The sequence below is a fragment of the Lissotriton vulgaris genome, chromosome 5 (genome assembly GCF_964263255.1).
Source record: "Lissotriton vulgaris chromosome 5, aLisVul1.2, whole genome shotgun sequence".
NCBI classification, from domain to species: domain Eukaryota; kingdom Metazoa; phylum Chordata; class Amphibia; order Caudata; family Salamandridae; genus Lissotriton; species Lissotriton vulgaris.
Window position 1 is genome coordinate 1,919,334,363 of NC_141693.1, and position 12,159 is coordinate 1,919,346,521.

The 12,159-nt window shown below is 48.9% G+C and overlaps 1 protein-coding gene across 1 annotated transcript in view; it reads left to right on the plus strand.

Moving 5' to 3' along the window:
• Nucleotides 1-8,220: 8,220 nt before the first annotated feature.
• Nucleotides 8,221-12,159, plus strand: part of LOC147717722 (E3 ubiquitin-protein ligase TRIM39-like) — a 254,681-nt gene continuing 250,742 nt past the window's right edge. The window contains exon 1 of the mRNA XM_086924504.1: nt 8,221-8,659. Within this exon, the coding sequence (XP_086780630.1) occupies nt 8,255-8,659 (405 nt within the window). The 5' untranslated portion in view covers nt 8,221-8,254. The remainder of the gene's footprint in view (nt 8,660-12,159) is intronic.

Consider the following 12,159-nt stretch of genomic DNA (forward strand, 5'->3'; position numbering starts at 1 on the left):
AACTGGTTCACCTTATAGGCCCCTGTAACAGTGTACCATAGGTACCCAGGGCATAGGTGCATCCAAGGCCTACCAGGGGCTGCAGCATGTATTGTGCCACCCCTGGCCTGGCCTCCATATTTGACACAACTGGCTGATCACTCAGCTGGGGTAAGTTGGTGTAATCACCTCTTGCTTAGATATAGTATCCCTATATCTAACCTTAAACTGGACACATGTTAACCTGTAAGCCATTCCTATGGTAGGCCCCTGCAATCCTGGGGGCAGAGTGCGTGGTTACATGTGAGATGGTGCTCTAGCATGAGCTGAGCCTGTCTACAAGCCTGGGATCTGGACAGGGAAATTCAAAGAGCCCATCGGTTTCCTCTGATGATTAAAAATCGTAATGCAGCTACTCAACAACATCCTAGAGCAATGCTAGTTTTCTTTGGGAATTTCCTGCTTCGACAAGCTTTCTATGACCTGGCCAGGCCTACCAGCAAAAGGACCCTGGATGGTATATCAGTCTTCACCAGGCCCGACTTCGCACACGCTACCGTGGAGCGAAGATGGCGCTTGCGACAACTCTTTGATCCTTTCCAGAAGTTGGGCGCAACAGTTTTTCTTCAAAACCCAGCAAGATTGAAAATTGTACATAAAGGACATACTCGTAGCTTTGTGTCTGAGATACAGGCTAAAACCTACTTAGATGAAATCTCTGGACAAAAATAATGGCTACTCAAATGCTTAGAGACTCACTTATAGACCACTTCTCTTCTTTCTTATCTTTCTTTTCTCTCTTTCTCTTTCCCTTCTTTTTCTTATGTGTATTAATTTGTCAGCTCATGTTTGACAGGATATTTGGAATGTTCGGGGGGGACTCAGGTGGGCTCACCGTGTTCTGCACGCCGGATGTCACACCCCTGGCTCGACCGGAGCCAGGTAACCTTCATAGGTGGCCGGGGTGGGGGGGAGGAGGGGGAGAAAGGGAGGAGGGGGAACCAGGGCCAGGTTAGGCATATCTCTTCTGCTCTCAATAAAAAGGAAACTTCTAGCCATTTTATGGCCTTCTCTTCAAAAAGGATACATAGAGACACATAGAATGATAAGATGGGGGTGTTAAAAATTCTGTCACTAAATATATGTGGATTAAATGATGTGAAAAAAAGGCAACTGGTAACAGTCGGACTACAGTCTATAGGTGCTACTATAGTCTGCCTTCAAGAGACCCATATTGAGGGTTCTCAGTCGCATATGCTAAAATCATTGGGTTACAATGTGATAGGTGCCACCACACAAGGTGCTCGGGTTAGAGGGGCAGCAATTCTGGCAAAAGGTGCAGGTGTAGGGAATAACTTCACTAGAACTAAGCGGGATAAACACGGGAGATGGGTGATCACAGAATATAAACCTGGAAAATCCCAGCCAATAACCATCTGCTCTATTTACGGGAATAATACTGATGACCCCTCAGCTATACATCAGGTATCGAACAAACTTACTCACTGGCCTCTACCACTAATAATTTGTGGGGACTTTAACATAATGCCTTGAAAGCAGGAATTAGGGGAGAAACAATCCAATATTTTTTAAGATCCAATAAGAAAGCGAGAGAGTCACTAAATGCACTACAAGAAATGTTAAGGGGGGCTGAGGAAAACCTGATAAATGTAACAAGAGGCTCTTCTACTATAGAAGAAATAACTAATGTTCAAAACCAGGTGGCAATCGCCAAAGCGGCAATAACAAATATTTATACTACTAAAGCGGTTCAAAAAGCTACCGCCAACCATGAAAAAGTATATGAAATTAATGAGTAAGTCGGCCATCAGTTGGCTATTCGGATGAGACAACAGACATCTCAGAATGTCATAAGGGAGATACAGGATCCAGTAGAGGGCAGGATATCCGACCCTGAAAAGATCAGAGAAGCATTTTGGCGCTTTTATAGCACTTTATATAAAGAAGAGGTTGAAGTAGAACTGGGAAAGATCAATGAATATTTGGAAATGGATAATTTTAACAAACTTAATTCAGCTGATCAAGGAAACTTGGAGGTAGCCCCTAATTTAGACGAAGTCATAAAAACTGTGAAGGATCTCCCCCGAGGGAAAGCAGCTGGGTTAGACGCTATCCCTCTGGAATTTTATACAGTATTCCTGGACCAACTTAAAAATATATTATTAGATCTATGTATACACATATTTAGAGGAGGGCAGCCTCCCATTTCATGGTCCAGGGCAAAAATTGTCATCTTTCCCAAAAAACAAAAACCCACTGATTTGATGGGGTCATATCGTCCTATCACCCTAATAAATGTTGATTCAAAGATTTACTCTAAATTATTAGCTAAATGCATCTCACCTATTATCGATAAAATCATATCTGAATCCCAGCACGGCTTTGTCCCCGGGAGGGAAACCACAAATCACACTCGGCGAGTGATCAGCCTGTTCGACAACACTGAGGTGGCAGGAGACCCTATGGCGCTAGTACTTCTCGATGCCCAGAAGGCATTCGATAGGGTCTCCTGGCCTTTCCTGTGGCAGGCAATGTCCCGGGCGGGATTTAAACAAGGGTTCATAGGGGCTGTCCAGAAATTGTATATCAACCCCCGTGCCTCGGTTATGGTTAACGGTAACCTCACCAAAGAATTGATAATTACAAGAGGCACTAGGCAGGGATGCCCCTGCTCCCCGTTGCGATCCGCAATCTACATAGATCCGTTTATTCGACGATTGGAAAGCAACGGGGACATAGCTCCCATTTCAACCCAAGGATATCTAACAAAAACACTAGCCTTTGCCGACGACATCGCCATAGTGACCGCTGATCCAAATTCGGCCATGTCTATAATTGAAACAGAGGCAAAAACTTTTGGGAAACTCGCAGGATATGCACTGAACCAAGGAAAGACACAAATCATATTAAACAGCAAGTGTGATCTGAGAGACCCTCGGGTAACAGATAAAGCTACTTATCTAGGGGTAACCATCACATCCAAATTAGAAAACCTAGTGGATTTAAACCTGAAGCCCTTAGTAGATACAATGCAAAAAGACCTCTGCCGTATCAATAACTTACACCTATCGTTGATCGGTCGGGTAAATGCACTAAAAATGGTCCATTTCCCAAAAATCTTGTACATGTTCAGAGCTATAAATCTGGAAATCTCAGACCACTGGTTTAAAACAATGGAGCACGCTTTCTCAAGCTTTCTTTGGTCCTACACCCAACCCCGCTGCGCTTATAAATCTTTGACGCTCCCAAAAGAAAAAGGAGGACTCGCCCTCCCGCATTTAAGGGTACACTACTGGGCAACAGTCTTGTTATATAGTCAGGAGCTCCTTTATCTCGATGGGATAGAAACACCAATGGACAACAGCTGCCCGTCTATTTTCCAACTAATCTTGGGTCACAAAAGTACGGGCTATCTATGGAGACACCTTTTTGACAGCTACCATAAAAAAGTCAGGTTAAAAACACTCTTGGGATCTTTCAAAGTATGGAAAGCTGTGAGAAAACTACTTGGTATAGGACGTATATCTTTTTATTCCCCTCTTCAAAATAACGCCGTCCTACCTGAAATATTTAGCGAGGTATGCATGAACAGATGGAAGGTTGCGGGAATCACCCACATAGAATGTATGTTTTCCTCTGAAGGGTTATACTCTTTTGAGGATTTACGAGAAAAGTATCACTTGGAATGGAGAGACTTTTTCAAGTACCTCCAAATTAGAGACTTTATACTGCAACATAACAGAGAAAACAAATTATCTTGTGAGATTGATATTGCTAATATATTAAGTAACCCCCTGAAAAAAATCAGGATTGGGGGGATGTATGCTCTTTTTTGGGGGGATCGGCAAGGTACGCGTACCCCGCGATTTTTAAAAATATATATATCTTTTTTTGGCCTTGGGGGTCCTTGTGGGACCCCCTAAGCAGGCCTAGGCGTCAGGGTGTTTCTACCCTGCCCCCTTTTCGTGTTTTTCGCGTTTCTTTTTCTGTTTTCTTGTGCCTCGGTTCTACCGAGGCACAAGATGGCTGCCAACACTTCCTGGTTTGGAGTGTTGACAGACAGTTGACAACCATTCAGCATGCAGCTCGTGCTCGTAATTGTACGGATTTCTGTATGCGTATAGTAATTCGTCTATAGATATCACTATGATTTTACTGTCGATTTTCTCAGGAACTACTGAACGGATTTACACCATTTAAGAAAAAGCACAATCTGCGAACCGAACTCTACCTCTCTGCCAAATTTGGTGTAATTCCGTTCAGCCGTTCGGGCTGTAGCCCTGGCTAAAGGTCCCTATGGAAAATTGCATGTGGAAAACACGTTTTGGGACCCCCCTTTTTTCTCGGCCCCCACTTGACGAATCACCCCAAACTTTCAGGGAAGGGGCGGAGCAGGCCATTTTCTTGGAGAAATTCACGAAGATTCGTCCACCAGCGCCAAAGTTATTTTAAATAGAATGTTGTGGATTTCCTATGGAAACTAGGTCCTAACTATAACTACCTACTGGCCAGTAGGTAATATATATATATATATATATATATATATATATATATATATTTATATAATATAGTACAAGACACTGTTAATAGTTTTAGATCATGGCACATACATCCGTGTATTGTCACTGAAAAGCCCCAAAATACTGTCTATCCAAATATCCAGACTGCATTCAGACACGCTATTTTCAAGCGGTTTTCTGTAAGTACTCCGAGCCCTGGCCATTACACAGTAATAATAATCGGCGTCACTAGGGTTGGTGTCACCCAGTGCGTAACTCATGGTGTCACCCCCTCACGACTTACCCCATGATGGACATTGGCACATGGACACAAAGTAAATATTTAGTAGGAGGAAGCGCCTTCAGAGAGTGTGTGTACATTGGTCAGATAGCAAGCATTATAATTCAGACTTGTTTTAAGTAGCGTATCTGACTGCCTCGTACTTTTATGGCACTTGCCTCCACGCTGCTTTTGTGCGAGAGGCATTTAATCACTGGGTGGGCCTAGTATAAAGTTCACAGGAGGGGTGGGGGCTTGTGAATAGCGTAGTCTTTGCAGGGAGTTCTGAAGAACTGCTCGGCTTCCGCCCCTGAGACCCCTCCCTCCACTCGTGACTGCCCAGGTTACCAAGGGAGCGTTGCATGTTTTCGGACTTCTCCTGCACAGAGCATGTCGGATCACCGTGTGACTGGACTGCAGACCCAGATGGTTACACAATCTATGCGCTCTAGCTTGTGATGGGAGTCCATGCTCTCTACAGGCGCAGGCTCCTTCAATTTCAGTGGCAGCCTGGTGCCAGTGAGCAGCCGTGCCTCAGTGAAATCAAGAAAAATTGAAAAAAAGATGAAGTGGAACTTGCTTTTATAGCTTCATGTTGCGGCAACAGGGAATACTTCTGATATGTATTGTGAACAGAGATTGTTGCTGTTTGTTTTTAATCACAATTAAGTTTTACTTTAAATGTTACACAAAAGCCATGGAATTGCACTCATACAAAAAAAGCACACTTAAACGTTGCTAATGTTTTCAGATGCAATCTGAAAACCTGACAGCTATGAATGCGTGATATTTGGCGTCTGAAGACCATTTCTGTGGAACAAATAAACAACAGACAGGGAATGCGACTGGTGTGCGACTCCAGCACCTTGGCTCGCATGAGCACTCAATGCCCCCATTGACAGAAAATTAGCAAAAGAAAAGACACGTTACCAAATCCTTTGTAAACAAGCTTTTGGTTTCTTTTGGAGAGATGAGGGGAACTTTTGCCATGTTCTCGTGAGAGAATCCGAGGAGGCAGTCATGGGGCGTAGGGGGAGTCAGATTTCATTGTACCGGGTGCCAACAGGGCTACAGCCGGCCCTGCTTAGTCATATATGGCGACTACTAACTTGAATGTTACAAGTAGAGAAACACAATAATCAAATAAAACGTTATCTTTTTATTTAAAAATTTCCACTGCAGATCTGCATAACAGTGTTGAAGTTATTTTAATCTAATAATGTATCTAATGATTGTAGCATTGTCAATGCACGCTTAAAAAAAAAAAAATGAAAAAAGTTAAAGTGCTCTTGTGCCTTAAGGAATGAGGCGAGAATAGGACCACTGCAGATACACCCCTGCCTGTGATTGTTTCTCTTAGCTTTCTCTGTTTCTATTATTCTTGTATCCGAGCTCGGTTTTAACAGTGCACCTGCCTAGAAGCCTAGCTAGCTCCCTGTGCCCTGACTTAAATCCAGCAGTGCCTAGAGGCCCTCGCTCACTGTGCCATGATTCGGGTATAAATGTCCGGAAATCCCCCGTTGCTCTGAAGTCAGAACACTGCTGAGATGTTGAAAGTTTGCAGGTTTGTCCCAGAAATGGAGGGTTTGGTACGGGGGTTGGGGAAGAAGGAGGGAGTTTGGAAATATACGTTTTATTTATTTATGTACATTTTTATATACCGAGAACATTTATGTAATTAGATGGATGGGTACAGTTACAAAGCGCTAGAATTAAAAAATTACCTAAAAAAGTAGGTTATGCTTTAGGAATGTACATTAGTTAACAATCGCTAATTACAATAGTGAGCTACTGATATTTGTGAGCACGCACCTGATGAACAGGAGCTGGTGTCTTTCAATTCCAAGGGGGGAGTGAGAACGTAATACAGGCAACTTAAACTTTGAACTATTGTCTGAAACATCCAACCGGTACTAACTTAATAGGTAGTCCGTGTGACACACTTACTTGTGGAACACTGCAGCGCCGTCGCGGTACTTCCCCTCCCTGCACCGTGAGCAGTGGTCCAGGCCTCGAGTCAACCAAGGTCTGGAGCAGGCCTTGCATTTTATCATGGCCTCGGTTCTGCTGCACTCACTGCCTGTTGAGGCACCACACTGACTTTGGCGGCATACGGGCCGCGGGTGACGAGTCAGATCACTAATTCAGGACACAAGTCACCTACGCGAGGTGAGAACAAAAACTGTCTGTGCAGCAGTGCAGCACGCCATGGCAAGGACTGCCTGATTCGATTTGAGTCCCCCGCCAAGGCCGTTTCTGCCTCAGTGTGCTCACTACTTCCTCCGGACGTGCACCAAGCCCCCCCTCCCCTCGTAATTAATTGGCAGCCTGAACTGTTTTTGTAAACTTAACTTAAGTCACGGCGCGGCAGGAAATTGCAGCGCCAGCCTGGAGCCAGCACAATGATTTTTACATTGTAGCCACCTAGGACCTAGCGCTGCTGGCTCTCTCTCACAGCCACGAGGTACCGTAAGAGCAGTCGGAGTCATGATTTGATCAGCTATTTCTCTGAAGAGCAGCTGCTGGCACTGACAGCAACATATCTCTCTGAGCAGCAGGGGCACTGCAGGTGCCGCCAGTGGTGCACGCTTTTGCAGCGCACACACGTCCGTGGTTCAGACGAAACTGGCCTCACGCAGGTGTCACGGTGTCACCCCATGTTATGGTGTCACCCGGTGCGGTCCGCACCCCCCGCACCCCCCTAGTGACGCCCTGGAGTAGTATTTATTCTCCGTCGCTCGCCTCTTAAAATCCATTCTGCAGAGACCTCGCATGTCCCAGGTGGGTCGGTGTGAGAAGGGGGCGGGTCAGGCAGCGAGGCTCCAGTCTCGGCTCACCATCCTGTGATTCTGGACAAAAAATTAAATCTCCCTGTACTTAAATAACTCCCAACATGTGTAATGTAACGTGTGCTGCTCATGTAAAGCGCTCCTACAGAGTATGTGCCCTCTGGGCTGGAACTTGCCCAGAGGGCACTTTTCATTATCTTTTTATTAGAACTGCAGCCAGGGAACGAGCTAGAACACGCACAGAAAGTTATGACCTACTACGATGTCGACTAGAATTGCACCCCTTTCACTTTTCAACTATAGGGAAGGGGAATCTCCGCCCCTCGAGGGGCGTGTTCCAGCACAATCAGGAAGACAGAACCAGAATTACCGATAGAACCAGGTCAACTGGAGCCACGCCCACTTACACATAAATACTATAGGTAACTGGAGCTACTCCCACTTCTACCCCGAGTTACTCCCACCTTGGAACCTGGAGCCCCTGCCACATACACCTGTGTCAGCTGTAGACACTCCCAGTTACAGATGAGGCCACGCCGCTCCAGAGGAAGCCACTCCACTCTGCAGACACTCCCACCCCGGCTGCTCAGCACGGCGAACAGCCAGTAGGACCCTGGGAGTGCCGTGAGAGAATAGAGACACGCCCACTTCACACTTTTACAGAAACGAAACTTATCTCTAGAAAAATGGCGGCAAAGAAACGGCTCAAGGAGGAGTTTTCCTGCTCCGTTTGCCTGGAATATTTCACTGACCCCGTGTTTTTGGAGTGTGGACATGTCTTCTGTCAGCCCTGTATCACTCGGTGCTGGGAGGGGCTGCAGACAGACTTCCCCTGCCCCCAGTGCAGAGAAACCTCTAAGAAAAAAACATTAAGGCCCATCAGACAGCTGGGAAACATAGTGGAACTGTTGAAAGAGCTTCACACCCCGAGTACGACCGCCCAGGGGGAGAATCTATGCGGAGAACACGAGGAGAAGCTGAAACTGTTCTGTGAAGATGACCAGGAGCCCATCTGCGTGATCTGCCGCGAGTCCAGAGACCACAAGGCTCACTCAGTACTTCCCATGCGAGAGGCTGCCCAGGAGTATAAGGTGAGTAAAATATAGATGTGTGATTGGATGGGGGCCTCCCCAAATGCATATCATTTCAAAGGCTGCCAAGGATTACAAGGCCTGTGTGCCACCGATTTGGCCTTCCAAAGGTTCTGATTCAAAAAAGTTTTTATTTTCTCATTGCACCTGTATATTCATGGGTTCATATGTTTCAGCATCTAAGCATAGTTAGCTGCTCCATTGCAAGTCTTTTTGATTGCATTCTGGGACTTGTAGTTTTGTCTTCATGTATAAAAGACAAATTACACATTCCAGAATGCAAAGAGAAAATATTGACACCCACCATACTCACTGAGATTGAAGTCTGTTCCTGTGTCAATGCACACACCACCTTTGAAAGTACAGTTCCTCAATACTGCAATGTAATGGAAGAAATACAGAACTCCAGGGGCTGTATTACGTATAAAGTGCCATGGGGGCGCAATGGGCCTTTGCTTGCCTCCTGGACACCTTAGTATTTCAGAAGGGGCCTCAGACGCTTGTGTGGCCCCTTCTGACATACCAATAGCGCTGGTGCAAATAAAGCACCAGCCAGTGCGTTAAATGGAAAAAAAATTTAGTGCAAGTACTAATCAAATTGAGTTAGGGGGTGCGGATAGTGGGAGGGGCTAGGGGGATATAATACAATGGCACTTCTTCCATCTGATGTGACCCTGTCACCAGGTAGGTCGCCCCCCTAGCCACCGCGCGGTCCTCCTCGAGCCGTGTGCTGCGCTCTGCCCGCTGGTTCCTCCTGCATTTCTGTGCCTGTCAGTTCGCCGTTTTTTCCCCCCGCTGTAAGTTCGCCGTTTTACCCCTGTTTTTGTTTCTTTAGTATCCCCCTTGTTCCCATCTTGCCTTCTGTTCCCATTTTTGTTTTGTTTTCTTTATATTTTATTTTGAGTTGTCATTTGGTCTTTCCCCTCGCTCTCCCTTGCCTTCTGTGCCCCCCGCCTCGCCCTCGTTTCCCGCTGCTGCTCCCTGCGGCTCCACCCCGACGCCCCCATTCGCCACCCCGCTCCCGCCTCCCAGCTGCTCCTCCCTCCCTCAGCCCCTCATATGGAGGCCGCACGGCGTACGCGCGCAGCGGGTGCGCCGATTGTGCGCCAAAGGCCAGCCCGTCTATGCCCGTCCGCGCCTGGACCGTGCCCAGCGCCAGACGCCATGGCCCCCGTTGACGCCAGACCACACGATGGACCTACGACGCCGCCACCCTCAATGCACTCAACGCCGGCCGAACTCCGGCCTGCTACCGAGCCACCCCGAAATGCACCCACGGACCCTTCACCTGCCAAGCCTGCAAATTCACCTGCCTCCGGACCTGCACCGCACCCGCCAAGCAGCAACCACCTCAAGTGCATCCTGCTCAACACACGCTCCTTCCACAGACACGGCGTGGAACTCTGGAGCCTGCTCGACACTACATCTCCAGACGTCGCCTTCCTCACAGAAGCCTGGATGAACGCCTCCTCAACACCCGACATCGCCATAGCCATCCCGGACGGATACAAGATCACCCTGAGGGACCGCGTCAACCAGACGGGAGGAGGCATCACCATCGTACACAAGAACACCATCCGCATCTCAACCAACTCCAATGACACCTTCACCGCCGCCGAACACCTCCACTTCCAGATACTCACCGACCCCAAGACGACCCTCAGAGGAACCCTCATATACAGTCCCCCCCCCCCCCCCGGGACCACGCACACAATTCAGCGAAGCCATCGCCGACTTCATCAGCCCGCACGCCCTCGCCTCCGCTGACTACATCCTCCTAGGGTACCTCAACTTCCACCTGTAGAACAACAAGGACAGCAACACCACCACCCTGCTGGATAACCTCTCCAACCTCGGACTCAAGCAACTGGTGAACACCCCCACCCACTACGCCGCCCACACGCTTGACCCCGTCTTCTCCTCCAGCAAGCACATCTCCTTCAGCCACTCCACCGGACTTCACTGGACTGACCACAGCTGCGTCCACTTCAGCTTCAGGAAAAACACGACCCACCACCACCCACAACAGATTCCTTGCCGGAGCTGGAGCAAGATCACCGCCGAGCAGCTCAGCACCTCCCTCCGCCTGAACCCTCCCGCCAGCACCACGGACCCCAACGAAGCACCCAGCAACCTCACACAGTGGCTGACCGCCTGCGCCGACGACCTCGCACCACTAAAGAACCCTCCCAGCAGACCCGACAGCAAGAAAGCCCCCTGGTTCACCGACTAACTCAAGGACTCCAGGGAGAACTGCTGCACCCTTGAGAAAGCTTGGCGCCACGACCAGACCCCAGACAACATGACCGCCCTCAAACACGCCACCCGCAAACACCACCAGCTGATCCACACCACCAAGAAGACGGCATTCAAAGAACAACTGGGCAACAACACCCACGACAGCAAGGAACTCTTCAGCATCGTCAAAGAGCTCTCCAACCCCAGCGCTGGAAACAACAACATCACCCCCTCGCAAGACCTCTGCGACTCTCTCGCCTCGTTCTTCCATCGCAAGATCGCCGACATACACAACAGCTTCGGCGCACAGACCACGCACCCAACCGCTGTACCAACGCCCCCCCACCACCACCCTCTGCAACTGGACCCCGGTCAGCACCGAAGACACCACCCGCACGATGAACACCATCCACTCCGGATCACCAACCGACCCCTGCCCCCACCACATCTTCAACAAGGCCGACGCCATCATCGCACCCCAACTACGGGACATCATCAACACATCCTTCCACACCGCCACCTTCCCGGAGAGCTGGAAGCACACCGAGCTCAGCGCCCTCCTGAAGAAACCTACAGCGGACCCCACCGACCTCAAGAACTTCCGCCCCATCTCGCTCCTCCTTTTTCCTGCCAAAGTCATCGAGAAAACCGTCAACAGACAGCTCGCCACCTTCCTCGAGACAAATGGATCCCTCGACCCCCTCACAGTCCGGTTTCCGAGCCAACCACAGCACCGAGACCGCCCTGATCGCAGCCACCGATGACATCAGATCCCTGCTCGACAGCGGGGAAACAGCAGCCCTCATCCTCCTGAACCTCTCTGCAGCGTTCGACACTGTCTGCCACCGCACCCTAGTACAGCGCCTCAACAACATCTGAATCCAGGAGAAGGCACTGGAGTGGATCATCTCGTTCCTCGCCGGAAGAACCCAGAGAGTCCGCCTCCCCCCGTTCAGATCCGTGGCCACCGAAGTCATTTGCGGCGTTCCACAAGGAACTTCTCTCAGTCCAACCCTCTTCAACGTCTACATGAGCCCCCTCGCAGCCATCGCACGCCAACACAACCTCAACATCATCTCCTACGCCGACGACACCCAGCTGATCCTCTCCCTCACCAACCACCCCGCCACCGCCAGAACCACCCTACACGAAGGGATGAAAGACGTCGCCGAGTGGATGAAGAACACTCGCCTGAAACTGAACTCAGACAAGACGGAAGTCCTCATCCTGGGATCGTCACCCTCCGCCTGGGATGACTCCTG